This window comes from Apodemus sylvaticus, chromosome 3 (assembly GCF_947179515.1).
Source record: "Apodemus sylvaticus chromosome 3, mApoSyl1.1, whole genome shotgun sequence".
NCBI classification, from domain to species: domain Eukaryota; kingdom Metazoa; phylum Chordata; class Mammalia; order Rodentia; family Muridae; genus Apodemus; species Apodemus sylvaticus.
Window position 1 is genome coordinate 130,638,969 of NC_067474.1, and position 24,158 is coordinate 130,663,126.

The 24,158-nt window shown below is 44.7% G+C and overlaps 2 protein-coding genes across 3 annotated transcripts in view; one reads left to right on the plus strand and one right to left on the minus strand.

Moving 5' to 3' along the window:
- Tesk2 (testis associated actin remodelling kinase 2) overlaps positions 1–20,676 on the plus strand; it is a 95,132-nt gene extending 74,456 nt beyond the window's left edge. Inside the window, exons 5-11 of one of the 2 annotated variants that reach the window (XM_052177089.1) lie at positions 8,885–9,031; positions 16,878–16,960; positions 17,564–17,648; positions 17,845–17,928; positions 18,146–18,232; positions 18,651–18,768; positions 19,035–20,676. In XM_052177089.1, coding sequence (XP_052033049.1) covers positions 8,885–9,031; positions 16,878–16,960; positions 17,564–17,648; positions 17,845–17,928; positions 18,146–18,232; positions 18,651–18,768; positions 19,035–19,738 — 1,308 coding nt within the window. In that variant the 3' untranslated portion in view covers positions 19,739–20,676. The remainder of the gene's footprint in view (positions 1–8,884; positions 9,032–16,877; positions 16,961–17,563; positions 17,649–17,844; positions 17,929–18,145; positions 18,233–18,650; positions 18,769–19,034) is intronic. The other variant, XM_052177090.1, reaches the window with a different exon arrangement.
- Toe1 (target of EGR1, exonuclease) lies at positions 20,567–24,149 on the minus strand. Its single transcript, XM_052177094.1, has 8 exons — positions 24,003–24,149; positions 23,161–23,303; positions 23,031–23,071; positions 22,793–22,889; positions 22,512–22,670; positions 22,063–22,322; positions 21,703–21,865; positions 20,567–21,626 (listed from the first exon to the last, which is right to left on the minus strand). Exons 1-8 carry the CDS (start codon positions 24,052–24,054, stop codon positions 21,009–21,011), a joined length of 1,533 nt encoding a protein of 510 aa, XP_052033054.1. The 5' UTR covers positions 24,055–24,149; the 3' UTR covers positions 20,567–21,008.
- Positions 24,150–24,158: the final 9 nt, after the last annotated feature.

The following is a 24,158-nucleotide window of genomic DNA, read 5'->3' on the forward strand; positions in this document are numbered from 1 at the left end:
TTCTTTGTATAGCCAGCCCTCTGTAGACCAGGCTAGCCTTGAACTCAGAAATCCGCCTGCCTCTGCCTCCCAAAGTGCTGGGATCACAGTGACCACTACTGCCCGGCAAAAGCCATCTTATAGTAAAGACAAACTAGGCTCATTCCTGTTTATGATTAAACCTGTTTCTCAAGGACTGGGCTATGCATGCCCCACTAGTAACCTTAAATACAAATCTCTGTACTGCCTGTCCCAGGAACTAGCAAACATGTCTTGTTTTAAAAAGTTGTTTATAAGCAAACAAAAACAAAAAACAAAAAGTTGTTTATAATCATCTTGCAATCCTGTCTTTGTTTTAAAAGTTTTTTTTTAAAGATTTATTTATTTATTATATGTAAGTACACTGTAGCTGTATTCAGACACCAGAAGACAGATGGTTGTGAGCCACCTTGTGGGTGCTGGGATTTGAACTCATGACCTTTGGAAGAGCACTCGGTGCTCTTACCCTCTAAGCCATCTCTCCAGCCCCTAAAAGGTTTTTATGGTACCTCACAGCCATGTCTTTGTTTTGGGAGGTTGTTATGACTAACTCATTATGCTTATGTTTTGCCCAATCGTCCCCATTTGAAATCCCCTACCCTCTGCTGGGCTGGTGGTGGCTCCTGCTTTTAATTGAAGCACTTGAGAGGCAGAGGCAGGCAGATGTCTGAGTTCCAGGCCAGCCTGGTCTACAGAGCAAGTTCCAGGACAGCCAGGACTACACAGAGAAACCCTGCCTTGAAAAACAAAACAAGCTCCTTCCCCCCTGCCCCCCCCCAAAAAAACCCTCCAAACCAAACAAACAAACTTTGTCTTCCTCTTGCCTTATGCTGACCTCTTGAAATCCACCTTCGGGGTGGCAGCCTGTGTACACAAATAAAATAGCTTGCTTCAATTAATTTCACCATAAGGATTTAGGTCAGTGGTCTTCTTTAATATTTGGGATTAACATTTTCATTGCAAACAAAAAGTGAAGATTTCATTTGTGAGATTCCGAGAAAATATGTAGGAAAGGATTAAGGTTATACTATATACCCTCGGGCCCTAAAGCGTGATTATTGTCATTAACAGTCTTATTTGAAGCTGCCTCTAAATAAATAGAGCATTATCGCTATGTTGGCAATCTTCACAGCAAATGTTACTGTGGTAGAATTATTTTTAGGCATTTTTAATATTTATTTACTTGTATATGTGTATGCATACATCTTAAAATTTTTTAAATTACATTTATTTGTGTGCACATATTGGAATTCATATTCTTCCTGTCTCAGCCTCCTGAGAATGGTAGGACAGCATGCCTACCCCAAATGCTCTTTATAAAATGCCCCTGTGTTGTATCAGTGTGAGTGAGATATAGCAGCTCTGAGGCCACAGAGCCAAGTCAGAGTGCTGACAGGGCCGGCTCCCTCTCGAGGCTGTCCAGGGGCCTTTGCTTTTCCTTGATTATCGTGGGTGTTACCAATTCTTAGTGCACTTTGGCTCATAATTCGTGAACCCAGTTTATGCCTTTGACATTTTCTCCCAAGGATCTGATGCTCTCCTCTGGCTTCTGGGGAGTCAAAACACCCATACATAAAATAGTCTCAAAAAAAAAAAAAAGAAAAAAGACAGTCTGTGTGTAGTGTATAAGCTTTCTTGCTATACTAAACATTAGTTCATCTTAACTCTTAGTTTCATCTCATTTATAATGAACAAAAAAATCTAGTCTAGTGGCTGTACGTTCTAACTCTGTGGCTCTTTTGCATTGGATGTCTTTCTTACTCCCAGTTCCACCTATGGGTTCCTAGGAAATGGAACTCGGGGCTGGAGAGATGGCTCAGCGGTTTAAGAGCACTGACTGCTCTTCCAAAGGCCCTGGGTCAGTTCCCGGTAACCACATGGTGGCTCACAACCATCCTTAATGAAATCTGATGCCCTCTTCTGGACTGTCTGAGACAGCTACAGCATATTTACATATAATAAATATAGATATCTAGATAGATAGATAGATAGATAGATAGATAGATAGATAGAAATGGGACTCCACCCTGGACAATTGGTGAATGTTAGATGGGTGTGGAGCAGGGAAGGGCATTTCATTGTAAAGAATGGACAAATGTGCAGGTTAATTAGTTAATAAGGTTTTGTAAACTGTACTCAGGCTTGTGAGGGTTTTGTTGTTGTTGTTGAGATGGGGCTTCATGTAACCTCAAACTTGCTACATAGCAAAGGCTGGTCTTGATTCCAGTTCCTCTGCTTCTGCCTCCTAAGAACTCTTTTTAAGCATGTATGGCTGTTTGTATGCATATATGTCTAGGTACCTTTTCTTTCCTGGTGCCTGCAAAGGCCAGATGAGGATGTGAGATCCCTTAGGCCTGGAGTTACAGCCTGTTTAGAGCTACTGTGTAGGTGCTGGGAATTGAGTCTGGGTCCTCAGGAAGAGCAGCCAGTGCTCCTAACTGCTAAGCCTTCTCTTTTGTTCCCATCTGCTGAAGTTTTCAGTCCAAGAATAATAGAAAATCATTGGATAATTTAACACTGGAGTAGCTTTAGATTGGTATTTCAGGAAGATTATTCTGGTGAGGTATGTGCTATATATAATTCCAGTGCTTGGGAGGCAGAGCCATAAATATTACAGGTTTGTTCAAGGTTAGCCTGGGCTACCATCTCTTCTAGATGTGTTCCAGACTGAGCTGTGAACTAAAGTGTTTTCACTTAATAGCTTTTCAGCCTTTTATGGGTAAATGAATAGAATGTATGGACTTTCTCAGCACAGTCCCACTACTTAGATGGCCGTAAGTGACCTTGGCCACACACACACACACACACACATCCACAGAGCTGGCAACTCTGGGTTCAGGCCAGATGAGTATATTTGTTGAAAAGTAGAAACTAATTCAAGAGTCTGAAAGAGCTGGGCTGGTGTCATACATTCTTAATCCCAGCATTCAAGAGGCAGAGGCAGGTGGATTGCTGTGAGTTCTAGGCCAGACTGGTCTACAAAGTGAGTCACAAGATAGCCAGGGCTATACAGAGAAACCCTGTCTCCAAAAAAAAAAAAAAAAAAAAAAAAAACCAAAAAAAAAAAAAATTTTTTTTTTTTTTGTAGTCTTAGCTCTCTGGTGTAGCTCAGTTAGTAGCTAAGCCCTGGGTTTGATCTAAGAAGCTCATAAAATTGGGTATGGTGAACTGCCTTAATCCCAGCATTTAGAAGGCAGAGACAAGCATATCTCTGTGAAGTCCTGGCTAGACAGGGCTATATAGTGAGACTTTGTCTCAAACAAACAAACAACAAAAATAGAAAACAAAACAAAAAAAACTGTGTATGGTACTGCATACCTATATAATACAGTACTTAGAAGGCAAAGGCCAGTAGATAGATCTCCTTGAATTTGTGGCTAGCCAGGGCTACCTGATGAGAGCCTATCTCAAAAAGCTCAAAGCAAGCTGGGCAGTGGTGATGCACTCCTGTAATCCCAGCACTCTGGGAGGCAGAGGCAGGCAGATTTCTGAGTTCCAGGCCAGCCTGGTCTACAGAGTGAGTTCCAGGACAGCCAGGGCTACACAGAGAAACCCTGTCTCGAAAAAAACCAAATCCAAAAAACAAAACAAACAAACAAAAACAATAACAACAACAACAAAAAAGCTCAAAGCAAGGATGGGGTTCAGTTCCCAGCACGTACACCAGGCAGTTTACAGCTGCCTGTAATTCCAGCTTCAGGGGTGGTCTGATGCCCTCTTGTGGCCTTAGTGGGGACTTGCATTCATTTTCACAAAAACAGATATACATGTATACATACATAAATCAAAACAAAACAAAAAATAGATTTTTTTTTGTTTTTTCGAGACAGGGTTTCTCTGTGTAGCCCTGGCTGTCCTGGAACTCACTCTGTAGACCAGCCTGGCCTCGAACTCAGAAATCCACCTGCCTCTGCCTCCCAAATGCTGGAATTAAAGGCGTGCGCCACCACCGCCACCCAGCAAAATAGATTATTTCTAAAAACTTTTGTGTTTTTTTTAAACAGGGTTCCCCTAGCTAACCTGGAACTCAGAGATCTGCCTACCTCTACCTCCTTAGTGCTGGGATTAAAGGTGCACACTACTGCACCCTAACGATTAGTTTTGTTCTTTTGAGAAAGGTTATTGCTGTGCATACAAAGGATGGTTTTGAATTCATGGGCTCAAATGATCCTCCAGCCTCAGCCTACAGAGCCTACAGCAGATTGTTATTGTTGTTGTTGTATGAGATAGGGTATCACTATGTAGATTTTGGTTGACCTGGAACTTGTAGATCAGGTTGGCTTTGAACTTGAAGGATTTACCAGTTATTATCCAAGCACCACCAAAGACAATCCCTCAGTACTAGTACATTGGGTATTGGCTTTTTATTTGTTTGGTTTATAAAGACAGTGTCTCCCTGTGTAGCTCTGGCTGTCCTAGAACATAGATCAGGCTGTCCTTGAACTCACAGAGATCTCCCTACCTCTGCTTCCCAAGTTCCCAAGTACTGAGACTAAATGTGTGCACCATTATGCCTGGCTTCACGGAATTTTTTGTTTGTTTGTTTTTGTTTTTAACAGCTCTTCAAAGATAGTAACTTCAAAGCTCAGCTGAAAAGAAGCAGGTTTTGGTATAGACAAAATTGAGATATGTATCATTTAGCAGTCACTGAGCATTTAACAGGTTCTGAAATACCTATAACTCTCACTTGAGAGGTAAGGCAAGAATATCAAGAATTCAAAGCTATTTATTCTCAGCTATCTGGCAAATCTGAAGCATAAATAAATAAATAAAAATAAATAAGATGTTAAACGTTTTGTAAGGTATTTAAATATGTCATCAGTGTTGGCTTGTTCCATAGGAGAACCCAAGGGGATTTGCCTGTGAAAAGTTGAATACACAGCATGTGTGATCCCCGGCCAGGAAAGATGACCACGCTAATGCAGCTGGTCCTGCGTGACGTTCCTGTAGAGGGATGTGTTCAGACACTGCACAGCTGAGTCTGCACTGGGAGTTGCTTATGGGGAAGTGAATGTTCCTGCTAATGGGGCACACAGTGTTTAGCAACCTCAAAATCTTCCTTGTTGGCAGATCTTAAGCTTCCTTTCCTCATACATGCATGCATGGGTCTTGAGACATCGACAAGTTGTGGTTTTTGAGGGCACAGAGGCTTAGCAGCCCCACCAGTGAGTTCTCCAGCATCAGGCAAGGCAAAATTGTGGAAAAAATAAATTCTTTTTTGTTTCCCTCCCTGGAGCTCATTTCTACTTTTCCATCCTGTGTAGGAAAGCCAGAGACTTAGTCACTGTGAACCTCATCCTGCCTCCTCCTTGTTCTCCCCCTCCTGCCTGTGAATTTAGTTCTTCCCTCCCTCTCTTCCTGCCTTGTTTTACACAGCATCCTTCTACATCCTTCATGCTGGCTCTGAAGCTTGCCTTGCCTTAGCCTCCTGAGTATTACAAGGATAGCTGGGCGTAGCGCCCAGCTAAGGTGACTTTCTTGGGGGTTGACATATACTTGTGAATATGTGTTTCTCTGAACCAAAACCAAGAGTCTTGCCGTCACCAGGCCTTCAGAAAATACAAGCACACCCGATCTTATTTTCTTTTGCCTGACTTCAGCCATGTACCTTGAGTGGTTCCTGAAGATGCGCCTCCCGTCACCCTGCCACCATGTCAAAGAAGTGAACTCTTGTTTCTTTACATGTTTGGCTTTCAAAACCATGGAAGTCTGCTGACACGATCAGATGTTAGCCTCACTGCGCCCATGAAAAAGTTTGGCATTTACAAGTTCGGTTTCTTTTTAGTAATAGGTACCTCTACTCTGAACTTGGGCTGATTAACCTAGAGTGAGAAGTGGTGTTAATGATTTCCTTGTATAATGTTGTAAGATGTCCAAGGTGGATCACAGAGAGGATTGATTAAGCAGGTTAACAGGTTTTCTTTGTGAGAGGTAGGAGGTGTATTCTTCAGCTACAAGAGCTCTGATGATGTGCTGTAAGGTGCTGCCCCCAACTGGTTCTTTTTGATGCTTCTATCACCATGTTGTTGTTTTTTTGTTTTTTGTTTGTTTTTTTTTTTCAAAAAAAAAGAAAGATTGTGAGTCAGGCAGATAAGGTATGCCTGCCTGACCTATGGGGAGACTGAAGCACAGCCAACCTTATCAGTTGATTCCTTTTTCCAAAATGAAGCCATTCATAGAAGGCATAATTGGACTAAAATTCAATTCAGATCTTTTATTTGTTTTACCATCAGGTCCTCTAGTCCTTTATAGGTTCAGTGTCATATACTAAGAAGTATTAAGGTGTTCACTTAGAGAATTCACCCCCTTTTTCCCCTTTGGAAAGAGGAGGGAGATAATTTATCTTGAAAGGATTGAATAATTCTTTGTAAAAGAGTTATCTGGACTGGAGAGATGGCTCAGCGGTTAAGAGCACTGACTGCTCTTCCAGAGGTCCTGAGTTCAATTCCCAGCAACCACATGGTGGCTTACAACCATCTGTAATGAGATCAGATGCCCTCTTCTGGTGTGTCTGAAGACAGCTACAGTGTATTCACATACATTAAATAAATAAATAAATAAATAGTAAAGATAGTTATTTATTCACCTAATTTATCTATATGAGTGCTCTGTCTTTATGTATACCAGAATAAAGCATTAGATCACAGATGTTTGTGAACATGTGGTTCCTGGGAATTGAACTCAGGACCTCTGGAAGAGAAGTCAGTGTTCTTAACCACTAAGCCATCTCTCCAGCCCAAGTAAATTCATTTTTGAGTTCCTGTTCTGCATGGAGTTCTCTCATTCAAATGCTATGACCACTGACTCCTTGTATAATAAATGTAGTTGTAAAATGTATTCTGGAGCCACACTCTATAATCTGCCTGATTCTGCCCTTAATAGAACAACCTTAACCTTCAAATGTCAAAACTCTGAAATTGGAAACACCTTTGATCCTAAACATTTCAGATGCTCAGCCCATACTGGATCTATCTTGTAGTATTGTTGTGTAGATTAAATGAGATAATGTATATAAAACTTTAGGGCTGGATTGATGGCTCAGTGGTTAAGAGTACTAACTGCTCTTCCAGAGGTCCTGAGTTCAATTCCTAGCAACCACATGGTGGCTCACAACCATCTGCAATGGGATTTGATGTCCTCTTCTGGTGTGTCTGAAGACAGTGACAGTGTATTCATATACATAAAATAAATTTTTAAAACAAAATAAAAACCCTTTAAAAGTATATTGTAGGCACTATGTAAATATTCATTGAAAGTTTTGTGATTGGGGCTGGAGAGCTAGGCGGCTGATGGGTTGAGAGCTCTGGCTGCTCTTGTAGAGGACACAGGTTCGGTTCTCAGCACCCACATGGCAGCTCACAGCCATCTGCAACTCAACATCTGACAACCTCACACAGACAGACATACAGGGAAAATACTAATGCACATAAGATAAACGTAAATTTCAAAAAAAGAAAGTTGGTGGTTGTGGTGGTCCATATGTGAATATAATTATTTGTAGACTCTTTTTTTGTCTTTAGAGTCTTACTGTGTAGCACTGTCAGGCCCAAAACTTAGAGATCTGCCTACCAAGTGGTGGGATAAAGACATGCACCAACACACCTAGCTACTTTTTTAAGTTTTTTTTTTTTTTTTTTTTTTTTTTTTTTTTTAAATCATCACATGGGACTGAGAATTGGTTCAGAAGTTAAGAGCACGTGCTCTTGCCAGGCCGTGGCTGCACACGCCTGTAATCCCAGCACTCTGGGAGGCAGAGGCAGTCGGATTTCTGAGATCGAGGCCAGCCTGGTCTACAGAGTGATTTCTAGGACAGCCAGGGCTACACAGAGAAACCCTGTCTCTGTAAATCCAAAAAAAAAAAAAAAAAAAAAAAATCCAAAAAAAGAAAGAAAGAAATACCAGGCAAACAGGTGTGCACGTACATACATGTAGGCAAAACACACACACACACACACACACACACACACACACACAGAGAGAGAGAGAGAGAGAGAGAGAGAGAGAGAGAGAGAGAGAGATACACAGACATACACCTCTTTTTTTTTTAAATAAAAAATAATCTCAAAGCTGGGTGTGATGGTACATACATGTACTATCAAATTGGGGAGGGAGAATCCTGAGTTCAAGGCTAGCCTAGGTTGTATGGTGAGGCTAGCTCCAAACAAATAAAATGGCAAAAAAAAAAAAAAAAAAAAAAAAAGCAAAAACAAAACAAAAGCCCCCCCAAAGCCGGCTTCAAGGGTGTGTGGGAATAATGGAGAACAGCAGTTTTCCTGAAGACTGCATTCTTTAGTTCTTCCACAGCCCCATCTCCTCCTGCTCAGCTTACTTTGGTCTAACTCTGGTCTTAACCTCTGAACTGAACCTGAACTGGTTTTAACTTTGTTGAATTGCTTTGGCATAGCAAGAAATAACATCCCAGTGTCCTAGTTGCAAATGGGCATTTTTTTCCAGGCATATCTTATTTGTTATATACAGCTGTTTGATATTGTTGGTCATTTCCTTTTTGCCTGTTCTCTTCCTTTAGCTTCTATGGTCACATTCTGTCATGGGTTTTATTTGTTTGTTGTTTTTCTTTTAGACAGGGTCTAAGACAGGGTTAAGAGCACTGACTGCTTTTCCAGAGGTCCTGAGTTCAATTCTCAGCAACCACATGGTGGCTCACAACCATCTGTAATGGGATCTGATGCCCTCTTCTGGAGTGTGAAGACAGCAGCAGTGTAGTGTACTCATATACATAAAATAAATAAACCTTTAATTAAAAGATAAAAGAACAACTGTAGTTTCCAGGTATTTGCTCTTCCTGCTTTTACCACCAGCCTAAACATTCCTGATAAATACTTCCTGGGCTCTTTCTCTTTCACAGTACATCAACTCTGGGAACCTGGAGCAGCTGCTAGACAGTGACCAGTATTTACCCTGGACGGTGAGAGTGAAGCTGGCCTGTGACATAGCGGTGGGCCTCAGTTACCTTCACCTCAAAGGCATCTTCCACCGGGACCTCACGTCGAAGGTATGGGGCTTGCCTTTTATGGAAGGTATGGGGCTTTGCTTTATAACTGTTGAGAAACACAGGGGTAAAAAATACCTGTGTTGCCGGGCGGTGGTGGCGCACACCTGTAATCCTAGCACTTTGGGAGGCAGAGGCAGGCGGATTTCTGAGTTTGAGGCCAGGCTGGTCTACAGAGTGAGTTCCAGGACAGCCAGGGCTACACAGAGAAACCCTGTCTCGAAAAAAACCAAATCCAAAAACCAAAAAAACACCCCAAAAAAACCTGTGTTTATTAAGGAATCTAGAACTATGGGGGTCTGTGTTTTAGATTTAACTTTTAATCAAAACATAACCCAATATTTGTTATAGTTAATCCTTAGAAAGCATCTATCTGGACTAAGACTCTTAGTTGGGAGGTTGCTTGCTTAGTATGAACAAAGATTTGATCTCCAGCACTGGATAGAATCAGGAGGATCAAAAGTTCAAGATCAGTCTAGCTACATAGAGTTTGAGGCCAGCCTTGGCTATTTAGAGCCTAACAATCAAAACCAAATCAGCCTCTGGCTACTCATAGCAGCTGCCTTTGAGTGTGGCGCCAGGCTCCACCCACACCCTGAGCCTTTACATTTGACTTTAGTCTCCTGAATGTATGTGTAGGCGCACGCAGAAAGCTTCAGGATAGCTGTGGAGCCTAATCAGTTTTCTCTCCAACGGCCTCTAAGAAGCATCTCTCCCTCAGAGAGAGTCAAGTGAACGCATATTTGGAGTGCTGGGTGGGCCACTGTGTGCTGACCCATTTTCTATTGTGTGATTGAGTTTCTACCTTCCTGCCAGATCTTCTTTGATGTTAACTGGTCACTGTAGTATTGTTTTTGTTGTCCAGATTGCTGTGTGACCAGGCTAGAAAGGGTTTCTTTCAGAGAAAGTTGGCCTTATAACAAAGCAGGAACTGAAGGACGGAATGTCCCAGGGTACTTCCATGACAAGCCCCCCACGCCCCTTAGACAGGGCTTCTCTGTGTAGTCCTGGCTGTTCTGGAACTGGAACTCAATCTGTATACCAGGCTGGCCTTGAACTCAGAGATTTGCCTGCCTCTGCCTCCTGGGATTAAAGGTATGTGCCACCACTATCTGGGTCCATGGCAAGGCTTTTAAAATTATTTGGAAGAACTGTAAAGCCACCTTACATATGTAGTGTGATGCCTGTCCAAGAGCCACAGTAAAGTCCTCTAAGGTTTGTTAGAGTGTTTGTTTTGTTTTGAAGGTTTAGTTTTATATGTATAGATATTTGCCTACATGTATGTATATGCACCTTGTACATGACTGGTATGTAGAGACCAGAAGATATCAGATCCCCTAGAACTGAAGTTCCTGTCTATTGTAAGCATGTGGATGCAGGGAAACAAACTCTGGTCCTCTGCAAGAGCAGCAAGCACTTTTAACTGCTTAACCTGAGAATAGGAGTTTCATACATATCCAAGAGTAGTTCTCACTTTATTCCCTGCCCCTGCATATACATGTGCATACACATGCTTACATGCATCTAGCCAAAAATAAGATCTTTGGCTTTCTATGAAAAGTATTATCTCTTCTAAAATGGAAGAAATTTACAAGTTATCACCCATATCTATATGGATGTTTCCTATGCCTAGATTCATGGATAAAGTAATAGAAAGGGGGGAATTTCTAACATATGGCTACATATAGTCTCATTGAGAAATAACTAAAGGAGTTGGGTGCATGCCTTTAATTCCAGCACTCAGGAGGCAGAGGCCGTGACACACAGTGACACACCTACTCCAACAGGGTCACATCTTCTAATTCTGCCCTCCCTGGGCGAAGCATATAAACCATCACAGTATTCTTTTTGAGTTTGTTATTGTAAAAAAAGAATAAGCTCTCTGGGCATAGATAGGAATGCTTGTAATCTCATCCTTGTGAGAATAGGACATGATGATCACCATTTGAGGTTAGCTCGGGCTATCTAGTGAGACTACCAATCCAAAAAATGAAAAGACCAAAGAAGTAAGTAAAAAGAACAAACTAAACTAGAACAGGCCAAAGGCTTTAATCCCAGCACTTGGGAGGTAGAGGCAGGCAGATTTCTGAGTTTGAGGCCAGCCTGGTCTACAGAGTGAGTTCCAGGACAGCCAAGGGCTACACAGAGAAACCCTGCCTCGAAACAAACAAACAAAACAAAAAAAAAGAAAACTCAAAAACCAACCAACCAACCAATCAAACAAAAAAACAGCTCAAAGGAACTATTGGGTAAGATCACCAGCCTTTAATATGAGAGTAGGAATTTTATTTATCAGTGGGCTTAAGTGTAGGGAGATGGCTCATTAGTTGAGAGTGCTGGTTGCTCTTCTAGAGGACCTAGGTCCCATTCTCTTCTTCAGCATTGTGCCTCACAGCCTCCTGTGATCCAGTGCCCTTTTCTGGCCTCTGCGGGCACTGTGCACATATGGTGTTCAGACATGCTGGCAACACACACACACATCTAAAAAGAAAACTCAGGAACTTACAACAGTCTCTGGGTAAGGGTCCCTCAGTGGCTTTAAAAGGGCAATCCTGTGTCTGCCTGCTGAGTACTGGGATTGCAGACACACACCACCACATGCAGCAGGCTCCTGTTTCTAGGATATACCTCCTTCTGTGTAGACTTTAAGGTGGTACTGAGGATGCTCAGAAGTGGTAAGATTAAATGACTTTTTCAAGGTCTAATGTGGTATAGGAAGTTTTCTAGAATGAAACTCAAATTGAAAACAGATTTGTTTGTTCTTGTTTTGCAATGCTTGGAGTTGAACATAGAGCTGTATTCATGGCAGGTAGGTACTCCACCAGTGAGTGATATCACTGGCCCTTTTTTATGTAACTGTAATTGGCCTCATCTGTTGTATAGCTCAGGCTGATCTCAAACTTAGCAATCCTGTCTCAGCATCCTTACTGCTAGAATTAAAGGCTTGGGTCACTGTATCTAGCCTTGTTTGCTCTTTTGTTGTTTTATTATGATTTATTTTTGATTTTATATACATTGGTGTTTTACCTGCATATATGTCTGTGTGAGTATGTCAGATCTCCTGGAACTGGAGTTATAGACACTTGTGAGCTGCCATGCGGGTGCTGGAAATTGAACCTGGCTCCTGGAAGAGCAGCCAGTGCTCTTAACTTCTAAACCATGTCTAAACCCCTGTTGTTAACTCACCCACATACATAATTTCAAACAATAAATATATTTTAAAAGCACAAAGGTATCAGAGGATGGGAGCAGACACAGAGTTGGCTCAGTGACTAAAAGGGTAAAAGCACTTGCTACCAAGCTTGCTGACCCAAGCTCTGCCCACATGGTAGGAGGAACTTACTCCTGCCAAGTTGACTTCCATGTGTTTGCTATGTGCATGTCTACACACACACACACACACACACACACACACACACAATCTCTCTCTCTCTCTTATACACACACACAATTTAAAATGTAACAGGGTATGATGGCTCATGTTTGTAATCTTTTTTTTTTTGTTTGTTGGTTTTTTGGTTTTTTTGTTTTGTTTTGGGGATTTGGTTTTTTTGAGACAGGGTTTCTCTGTATAGCCCTGACTGTCCTGGAACTCACTCTGTAGACCAGGCTGGCCTCGAACTCAGAAATCCGTCTGCCTCTGCCTCCCAGAGTGCTGGGATCACAGGCGCGCACCACCACCACCCAGTTCATGTTTGTAATCTAATCCTAGGATTTAAGGTGGCTGAGGATGAGCAGGGGGATCACAAGTTCAAGACCAGTTTGAGCTACATGGACGATACTGTCCCAAAACAGGAGTTGGGGAAGCTTGAGAGACGCAGGGCATGGCTGTTAGGGCACCTGGAGTTATTACCTTTTTTTTCCTTCTGAGACAGGGTCTCACTATTTAATCACTAAATGTACTGGAACTCACTGTATAGCCCATGATGCTAGCCTCCAGTTCATAGAGATCCTCTTGCTTCTGCCTCCGAGAACTGAAATTAAAGGTATGTGTCACTATACGTCAGAGTTTCTAAAAAAAATAAATCAAAAGAGCAAACAGGACACTAGAACAAGCCCTGGAAACAGAAGTCTATGTTGTTGGTGAACCATGCAGAGGATGAGGGAAAGAAGTAATGGATGTGGGCTGTCACGGCCTCAAAGGCTGACCTACAACTGGGGCTTCAGCTGATGGGTTGGCATAGGGCTCATCTCTTCATAGACAAAGTCAGAAATCTGGAGTGTTGATCCAGCAGAACTTGGGGAAGAGTCAGGACAAGCACAAGGACAGCCCTTGGAAGCCACCCACTTTGTCTGGGGTCCAGGATTGATTGTGATGAAATAAGAGGTTCCTTTTAAAGCTCAGAGAAGAATAGTGAGAGCACATCAAGATCAGAATACGCAGTTAATGTGTACCTGGTGTGCCATCACAGGAGGCCACTCAGCCAGACTGGCAACAGCAAGGGAGAGAGGGAGGGTAGGCCGGCGGGCGGGCGGCTCACATGGGACCTTGTCAGCCCCACAATGTTTGTGTGAGCCAAGACCCCCTGCTCTCTGCTGCCTTTGGAAGAAGTAGGTGTGGTCCGCAGAGCCTGGACCTTCAGGGCTATTTCCACTACAGGTGTTCTGGGGAGAGCTAGTTGCAGCTTGGGCTATGTATAGGTCATTTGGGGTCATTCTTCCTTCAGAGACGGCAGCATGTGTTCACTACCATGTCCTTAGCCTCACCCACAGACTGCTCCAGAAGCTGAGCAGTGGTGGCGCACGCCTTTAATCCCAGCACTTGGGAGGCGGAGGCAGGTGGATTTCTGAGTTCGAGGCCACCCTGGTCTACAGAATGAGTTCCAGGACAGTCAGGGCTACACAGAGAAACCCTGTCTCAAAAAAACCAAAACAGAAAAAGAAAAAAAAAAAGAAAAAGAAAAGAATCTCTCCATAGATGGTCTTCTAGACTATCAAAAGAGTACCACAGAGGAACTCAGGAGTTATGAGAGAAAGGTGAAGGGCTGGAGAGGTCAGGGTTGCAAAGGTCGGGTTGCCTTAAAGGAAGGTGTGGTAGGGCTAAGGGTTCAGAGGTAGGTAGAGCACTCTGCATGTGTGTTTAACCCCAGTACCAAATACATACACAGACAGAAAGACAGACAGACACACAAAGAAAAAAAAGAAAACCTTGTGCATTTAAAAATGCGTAGGTAAGAAAATATTCCAAATGGAAGAAAAGAGAAAACATAAGCAAAAACTTAAAGGGTTCTTCAAGGCATGCTAGGTCCATCTTGCATGTGACATGTTTGGGAAGGTTCATTGCATAGCAGCACTAGGAGCAGGGATATGGAAAGTGGGCCACATCAATTTTTGATGGGCAGATGCTAGACACTGAACCAAGTGCCATGTAAGCTAAGCTCACATTGTACCCCTGAGATATGATCACAGCCAGGTCACAGACTTTGTATGCCAGGGAGTTTGGTTATGATCTTTTGGATAATGAAAACTAGTGTATGTAAACTTCAGTAGGTGTCCTAAGCCTCCCTCATTTTGCAAGATTAGGGTTGGAACTTGGTAACTATATTCTGAGGAAACAGGGAAGCCAGTAGCTTGATAGTCTGTCCTTCTACAGTACATTATAGTAAGCATTTATTTGTTTGTTTATTTGAGACAGGATTTGACTCTCTCAGGATCACTTTGTAGACTAGACTAGCATTGAACTCACAGAGATCCACCTGCCTCTGCCTCCCAAGTACTGGGACTAAAGGCATGCGGCTCTACTGCCCGCTACATTATAGTAAGCTTTAAGAGATAGGATTTCTGTTTTATTCTTCAGAAGTACTTAAGACCATGCTTAGTGCTTAGAAGACAGGGATATTGCATGGAGAAATATTGCCTTAGCAATTAAGTATGTACTGATTCTACAGAGAATTTGAGAATTTCAGTTCCCAGCAAACATGTCAGATGGGTTTACACTTGTATCTTTAGTTCCAAGGGAAGCAACACCCTCTTCTGGCCTTCATAGGCACCTGCACTCCTCCCTCCCCTTATATATGTAGTTAAAAATAAATCTTTAATAAAAGTCAGTGGTGGTACCACTTTAATCCCAGCACTCAGGAGGCAAAGGTAGGTGGGTCTCTGTAAGTTCTAAGCCAGCCTGGTCTGCAGAGCAGTTCTAGGACTGCCAGGGCTACACAGAGAAATCCCTGTCTTGGGGGGAAAAAACAACTTAAAAAATAATTGTGCTTTGGAAATTCAGCACTTGGGAAGTGGAGGCTGGAGGATCAAGGTCATCCTCAAATACATATCAAGTTCTAGGCCAACCTGAGCTCTATCAAAAAATAGAAAAACAGGAGTCCAAGTCTAAAATAGTGGTTTTGTCTGGGCATGGTGGCTCGTACCTTTAACCCTAGTACCCTTAGAGGCAAACAGATCTCTGAGCTGGGAGCCATCCTGGTCTACGCTTCAAGTTCTAGGTCAGCCAAGGCTGAGACTCTGTCCTGACAAATACACAAGAAAACAAAAGGTATGGCCATGTCTGAGTCCTGGGTTTCTTCAGCTGCTAGGGCAGTCCTGCCCATATTAATTGGTGCCCACTGTGGGGAGTGTGGCAGTTCCCCATCCACTTTCTCACACTGCCCTGGATGGGAAGAAGAATGCTGCATGTTTCCTCAAGTCACACTACCATAAGCATGGCTGACTAGAGTTTATTGCCCACCTCCAGCTTTTCCACTGGTGTAGTCTCCCATTCTCCCATAACTGTCCTGTGGACCTGCTTCTGGGGTGCTACAAAAAGGAGAAAAAAGATTCTGGACCATCTCTCAGAAAAGTGTACAGGACCTTAAACATACATTGTTGTTGTTGTTGGATCAAATGGAGGCTGGAGGATCAAGGTCATCCTCATTATATACTGATGTTCTATCCCTTTGCTTGTGGAATATGTTGCTTACAGAAATATTTAAGTCGGGCGGTGGTGGTGCATGCCTGTAATCCCAGCACTCTGGGAGGCAGAGCCAGGACTATCTTGTCTCACTTGGCTTTTTTTGGAGGTGGGGGAGATAGGGTGTATTAGGGTTCTCTGGAGCAATGTTTCTCAACCTGTGAGGCATGACTTCAGCAAACCTCCAAAAAATGTTTACAATTCATAATAGTAGCAAATTTAGTTATGAAGTAGCAATAAGAACAGTTTTATGGTTGAGAGTCACCACAAGAGCAACTATACTAAAGGGTTACAGCATTAGGAAGGTTGAGAACACAGGTTTGAGGAACAGAACTTACAGAATGAATAGATTTATTAGAATAGTTTACAGGATGTGGTCCAGCTAGTCCAACAATGGCTGTCTACCAACAGAAGGCCAAGAATCCAGTAGTTGTTCAGTCTGATGTCTCAGCTGATCTTCTAACCTATGCCAGAATATCAAAGTAGGCTCCGATGCCGAGAAGGTGAGGTGCATCAGTGAGAGTAAGAGCAGGCCGGCAGAGAGGACGCTTCTTCCTCTGTGTCCTTTATACAGGCAGCCAGCAGAGGTGTGACACAGAGTAGAGGTGGATCTTCCCACCTCAAATAATTTTAGGTGTTCCCAGCACCTGTGTTTTAGTTAATTATAGACATAGTCGACAACCAAGAATAACCATCACACAGGGTCTCCGTGTACCCTGGTTAGCCTGGAATTTGCTGCCTCCCCAGTGTGAGATTAAAGGCTTGTACCATCACACCTAACCTCATTTACTATACTAAAGCCCCCAGGTTTGACCTTGGGATCAGGCTAAGTGTGTGGCTCACCAATAAACAGGACAAGATATTCTTGTAGGGAGACATGAGTGTTAACTCTGGCTGGATAATCCCTCCTTCTAAGATACCTTATTTTCTCTGCTTTGGGAACCCTAGAACTGTCTGATAAAGAGAGATGAAAATGGTTACTCTGCAGTGGTAGCTGACTTCGGCCTGGCTGAGAAGATCCCTGATGCTAGGTAAGTTACCCTAATGGACGCTAAGACCACAGGCAGTGGTCGGAACTAAGGGGAATCCAGCTTCATTCCGTGGTCAGGACCCAGCCACAGCTCAGGTTCACTCCTTGAATTGACCCCTCCATGTCTATACCCAGCCTTGGGAGCAACAAAACCCCAACAATCAAAAGATCCTTATATCTTATTATATAGTCGGGCATGGTGGCACACCTGTAATCCCACTGCTTTCTCATTGTACGGTCAGACATGGTGGCACACTCTAATCCCAGTGCTTTCAAGGCAGAGGCAGAAGGATCACTGCAAATTTGAGCCTAGTAGGGGCTTTATGAGCCTGTGTCTCAACAACAAAGACCTAACAGGGCTGGGGACATAGCCCCAGTTAGTATCGTGCTTGCTCACCTCGAATGCACAGAGCAAGTAAATCCCAACACCACATAAACCTGGCATGATGGTACATGCCTGAAATCCCAGAACTCAAGAGGTAGAGAAGCTGGAGGATCAATAGCTAGAAGTCATCCTCCATTACATATAGTCTAGGCTATGTGAAACCTTGGTTTTGTCAATTCCCATTGTGCCAGGCACTGGCAAAGTTTCTTTACTTCACAGTGTAGGGAGTGAGAAGCTAGCTGTGGTGGGCTCACCTTTCTGGATGGCACCTGAGGTTCTCCGAGATGAACCTTATAATGAGAAGGTAAGTACTGAGATTTTAAGGCCAAGTAAGGAACTGTATCATTCATGCTAGCATCTGGCAGTCACCCGGTGGGTGACTTAGATTGAATATGGGTAATATGGCCTAGACGTAGGCTGTTAAACGTGGGTGAGGCAGGGAAGGCATCCCGCTCCTCACTCCACTGAGGGAAACTGAGGTCTGACTGACTACTTACCAGGCAGACGTGTTCTCTTACGGTATCATCCTCTGCGAGATCATTGCCCGCATCCAGGCTGATCCAGACTATCTTCCCCGCACAGAGGTGAGCTGCCGGCATGGAACAAACACTACAGGGATGGGTTGGCTTGACAAAGGAACTCTTATCCTTGGGATGGAGTTGCTGGAACTACTCTATTTCTGAGGCAGCTCCCAGCCTCTAAGTGTGCCTGTAACTAATGACTCAGCCTCTAAGTGTGCCTGTAACTAATGACTTTTCTGTTTGTGTCCCTTGTACACTTTTCCACCTTACTCGTCCACAGAATTTCGGGCTGGATTATGATGCTTTTCAGCACATGGTGGGAGATTGCCCCTCAGACTTCCTGCAGCTCACCTTCAACTGCTGTAATGTGAGTCTTTCTTCACTGGCTTTGGTCAGGTGCTGGCTGAGCCCTTTTCATTTGGTCAGGATGTAGGGAAAGGCATCATAAGGGGCACGCCATCATTTTCCTTAGATGTGTAACACCAACCATATCCCTACTCTGGTCTGTACAGGCTCTCCAGAGAACCCTGGACAAAAGACAGAAAAGGGGGCTGGTTTTCTATTTTTTCAGTCCTCAGCCTGCAGGGGAAACCCACAGCTCTCCTTGAGTGCTGACCAAGCTTTGTCAGGTTTCATTTGTGGGAGTAAAATACCAGCCAGTTCTGATAGAAGAGAAAACTTTAGTTGCTCAATCTGAATCTTAAAAGATGCCAGAAACAGAGCCACACTTTATCCTGGGGTGACAAATGGCCTGTAGGGCTCATGGCTGGTATGGATGCCTACAGATGGACCCCAAACTGCGCCCATCCTTTGAGGAGATTGGAAAGACCCTAAAAGAAATTATGAGCCGCTTACAGGAAGAAGAGTTGGAGAGAGACAGGAAGCTGCAGCCCACAGCTAAAGGTAAGAGATGCAAACCTGACTCCAAAGGGGAGGGGTGAGACTGTGAGACATTCCCTCTAGGGAAGGTCCTGGGTTCAGAAGTAGGACAGTAGTGGTCATGGGCAGTAAAGTACTAGGCTCTCTTACGGGTGCAACTTGTCACACTGCTTCCCTGTTTGCTCATTCATTGATGAAATGGACAATTACCTAGCTCACTTTCCTCAAGAAAAGTGTTTAATAATCCTGCTTATATTGACTGAGAGTAACCCAGGCTTATTGTTCTTCAGAACTATTGGACTATCAGCGACTGAGTTCACTGGATGACAAGATTCCCCCGAAGTCTCCACGTCCAAGACGTAGTATCTGGCTGTCTCGAAGCCAGTCAGACATTTTTTCTCGTAAGCCCCCACGTACAGTCAGTGTCTTGGACCCTTATTACCAGCCACGAGATGGTGCTACACATATCCCAAAAGTCAACCCTTTCAGTGCACGCCAAGACCTCAAGGGTGGGAAGATCAAATTCTTTGCCCTACCCAGCAAATCTGTCATTTCCCTTGTATTTGACCTGGATGCACCAGGACCTGGAACTGCACCTCCGGCTGACTGTCAGGAGCCTCTGGCCATGTCTTCCAGACGGTGGCGGTCTTTACCTGGTTCACCCGAGTTCTTGCATCAGGCTTGTCCATTTGTGGGCTGTGAAGAATCACTATCTGATGGGCCTCCACCACGACTCAGTAGTCTCAAGTACAGAGTAAGAGAGATCCCACCATTCCGGACATCTGCTCTATCAGCTGCTTCAGGCCATGAGGCCATGGATTGCTCTAACCCCCAAGAAGAAAACGGTTTTGGACCCAGGCCTAAGGGGACCAGCCTATGCACTGGGACTGCCTCTGAAGAGATGGAGGTGGATGAAGAAAGACCACCAAGAGCTTCTGTCCACTTCTCTATCTCTGGAGTAAGCTTGCAAGCCCAGGGAGAGCAGGACGGGTGAGATGGGGCAGGACTAGTCCCTGCTCACCTTGGGGATGCATTGTCAGCTGAAACTACTGGATCCCCTTGGTGCACAACCTCCCTCCTCCCTGGGCCCTCTGCACAAAGCAGGTAGAACAGGCAGGTTGGGAAAAGCCTGGCTTAAAATTGGGCTTTCAGTGCCCAATGGCTGCAATAAGAGGTGTTTCAATAGTTAGGGCCAACCTAATTCTAAGCCTCTGAAATCCAACAAGGAGCTTTGGCTCTCATGGACCACAGTGCACGTCCTAGACAGGACCAAAAGACTCTTAGTTCTAGGCTGGGCTGGCAGGTACCATGTACCAGTTCCTTTCCTACTCCAAGTCTCTTGTGCCGACTCTGGGGCTTATAAGCTACAGGATGGAAACTGGAGTTGCCTAGGAGGCCGTTAGGGGCATGGCTGTTTCTTAGACCTGAAGACTGGGATGCTTCTTGCCAGTATGTCTAAGACACTTGAATAATTGCTGTTTGCACTGTACGGTCGACCACATCACTACATCTCTACGCAAGGGAGACAAGGCAATGTGGTGGTCAAGGATCTTTTAGCTAACCTATTCAAAGACTTTTCCAGTTGATTAATCTATTTTCATATTTATAAAGGAGTCTTAATGCTTTGCCTCAAGACTTTCAACCTTGATGTTGGGAGTGGGGCTGGTTCCGTAGGCCCTAGGGCCTGCTCTGTGTATGTGTCAACAGGTGATACAATGCGTTAGTTAATGGTTTATACGTGGACTGATTTTCTTTCCTCCTGTAGCTGGAGCTTTGGGAACAGTCTGTCCTTACAGAGCCGCAATAAGAAATAACCAAAGAATGAAGTTGGTCAAGTATTTTCATAATTCATTTCTGTTGATTTTTTTTTTTAAAAAACTTTTCCCCAAACACTTTCAGATTAAAAAAATAATAAAGTTGATGTTGCAGGTGCTAGTTAGCCTTATTTGTACCCTTATACCCAGGCCTCTGAGTCTGCAAAAGAAAACAGTACTGAAGTACTCTGTCTGCCAGGACGTGCTTGATGACTCTGTAGCAGTTAAGTGTGACACATATAGACTAAAGACTCAAATGACTTCTTTCTGAAGTATGACTTTGTTATATAGCTCTCTGGGTGACTTAGAATCCACTGTGTAGGCCATGAACTTGTCCTCTTGCCTTTAGGTTCCTGGGATGCCAAACGTGAGCCACTACATCCTGCCAAACATCTCTTCTCCTACTCTTAGCTTCTCTCCCTGGGCCTAGTTACCAGGAAGATGCTGGAGTCAGCTGCTGCCCCAAGCCAGCTTCATTTTCTGGTTGTGGGCTTTGGATGGACGGGAAAACTGGCTCTTGGCCACTGTGAGGGGTACAGTTTTGCCACTTAGATATACCTTGTTGTGACATTCAGGAAGCCAAGGTTCAGAGCTGCAGAGTTGAAGTCCCTGGCTCAGGCCCACATAGGCCATCACATAACCTGTCATAAAGGCATCAAAACCAGCACGATGCAATCCATCTCCAGGTACGGGATTAGCATTGGCTTGGTTCACCGGCAGCTCTGAGGTGGCCACATCAGCTGTGTCAGCACTTGTCCTATGTGCCATCTCCGGGCTCCCTGTGTGACCTTGCCTGGAGCCGAGCTCATCCCCAGCTTCACCTTCTGCCACTTTTTGTTCAACTTTCTCGGTCTTGACATTATCTTCACAGACCTGCTTTGTGGGAGGACCATCTTCAGCTTCCTCAAGGGTCTGTGTCCCTAGTTGGCTCTGCAAAGCCCTCTTCCGTTTGTCCTTACGTCGCCGTCGCCGCCGCTTATCCTCTGCCACAGCTTCATCAGTGTCAATTATAAGGTCAATATCATGTGACTGAGGACACTGTGGCCCTAGGGGACACCAGCCATAGGCCTGGAGATTGGAAAGAGTGTAAGAAGGGCTCCATACATCACAACTTTCCCTCCCCAAGAAATGGATATATACTCACCGAGAACTTGTCACAGATGCCAGTGGTATGAGGAGGACGGCAGGTCACAGGGGGCATACAGCAGCGGTAGTCAATGTGGCCTCTCATGTTAGATGGATAGCTGCAAAATTCTAGGGCAAGGTGTGGGCTGCCAGCTGCCCGCTGCTTCCCATTTTCCCGCTCACTGCAACAGTGCAAGAAGGTATTGCTCCACTAGCACATAAGCTTCACAAGAACAGGGGGGTTTGTGTTGTGTTCACTGCTGAATCTTCAGCACCTAAAAACAGTGGCTGGCATATGGTAAGTACTAGATAAACAGTCTTAAGTGAATGGAATAGGTGCGTAACAGGCCCCACCCCTTTCCATCAAGCATATTCTCACCATTTCCGGAATGCATATTCTAAGTAGGAAGCTACAAATCGGGCATGGAACTCTGCGGCATATTTGGTGTCATAAATGCCTGCTGGGAACATCTCACACAGGTCAGCAGTGAAGGTTCCCAAGTTCTCGGGCAAGTGAGCGTAGAAATTCTGGTACAGGAACACCAAGTCTATAAGGCCATTATGTAGCACCAGGGGCCGACGGGCCCGGATCAGTTCAAGGAACAGTGTCCGTACTGACTGGCTCTGGCTCTCATCTCCCTAGTAGGAAGGACAAAGTGCTTCGTCAGTGCCCTGTGCAGCACACTTACCCAGGTTTCCTACTTCCTCATTATCTACCGTTCCTCAAAGGCCTCCTTTCCCCAGCCTTGTCACTGATGACTCCCCATACTCACACACAGATGTCCCCCCATGCCTATGGAAGAAGGCTAGAGGACGCTGGAGGCCCACCTTGTCATTGCCCTTGTGGTAGGGGATGCCCTGAGCATACTGCCGGTTGAAGTTGAAGCCATGCTGTACCAGGAACTGCACAGACTTCGGTTCTATAACATACTCTTCCATGCACAGAAGGGTGAGATTGAACACTTGAGCCAAGTAGGAATTTTCACCCTGAAAAAACAAAAGAGGATCTGCTTTACCAAAAACTGGGAGGAAAAAACCTCAACATTCTTTAAGATATCAATCAGCTCTTCTGCCCCATGCCTCAGACCTGGGATGGGGGTAATTCATACCTTATCTGGTTGCTGCTTGAAGCAGGCGAGGCCCAGGGACAGGACAGAACGGGTCCTGGCAGCATGACACACGGCCTTATAACGTTCCTCGATGCACCTTAGAGTTGGGTTTAGGCATGACTATGGCTGAGTTAGTTTCACAAAGGACCCAAACTTCCCAGGGCTGGCTCCCCCTAACTTTAGGGATGGGATCTACATATCTGTTAGAGCTGGGATTACAGACAAGGCTTATACTCACTGGTTCAGCAAACTCTTCCTATCCCCAAGCCCACTCAGCTCCTATAGGTGGGTAAAGCAAGATCGATTATCCTCCACACCCATCACCAAACCCTTCACAGCCACCTGCCCTCCCTCCCTCCACACCTCACCGTGTCCACAGCCACAAAGCTAGCTGTCTTTAAGGCTAGCAAGAGTGATGGCCATATCTCCTTGAAGTTGTCATTCTGTACATCCACCACAGGAACCCGAACTACAAACTCCTCTGCAGTCTGTGTGTTTTTGTTGACGCCACCTGGGGGTAAGAACATTGATGGATTTAGATGTTTTCACAAGGTCCCAGTGGATCAAACAACAAGCTAGGTGTGGGAGAGGGGGTGCCACCAGCAAGCTTTCCCCTAAAGATTTTGCAGCTACCAGCTCTAAACACAAGCCTTGAAATGGACAGTGCCCTAAATTTGGAAAGAGGGCATCTCTCTTTTCCAAGGCCTGTATATGGGAATGGAAAATCACTTCTTTTTTGCATCATAATCAGGAGGAAAGTAGACTAGATAACCTGAGGGTTCTTTATCCTCCTGCCTGTAACTCCAGGATTAGGGAAGTTAAAGCTGAAGGATCTTCAGTTCAAGGCTAGCCTGAACTAGAGCGCATGCTTCTATCTCAACAGGGATCCCATAAAGCCACATGTACATGGTGCCTTAACAGATACCAGAGTGCTTCAAAGTTAGATCCAAGCTCCACGACTACACACTGCTCTGGCATTACTGATTGACAACCACCGGGTCCACCCAAACCACACCTTCCAACACGCCCTCACTGCTCCACAATCCAACACTACAGGATTTGCAGTTGCACGCGCTGCACACTGGGAGTTGTAGTCTATGAGAGCTGAGGCACGCAGAAGCTACAGGCCTGTCTCCGAACTACCGACCTGAGGCTCGTCCCCCCACAGGACCCCTTAGGCTTCTGTGGCCACCCCTGGGAAGCCGCTCACCGTCAGAGGACGTTGGTACTGAAGGCACACCATCGTCACTGTCCGCGGCCATGACGCCCCTCGCCAGCCTTCTGTAGATAGGCAGAGACTTCCGCTTCGTCTCCGGGAGCGACTCCCATCTAAGATGGGGCGGGGTCTCGGCGTCTAGGTCCCGTA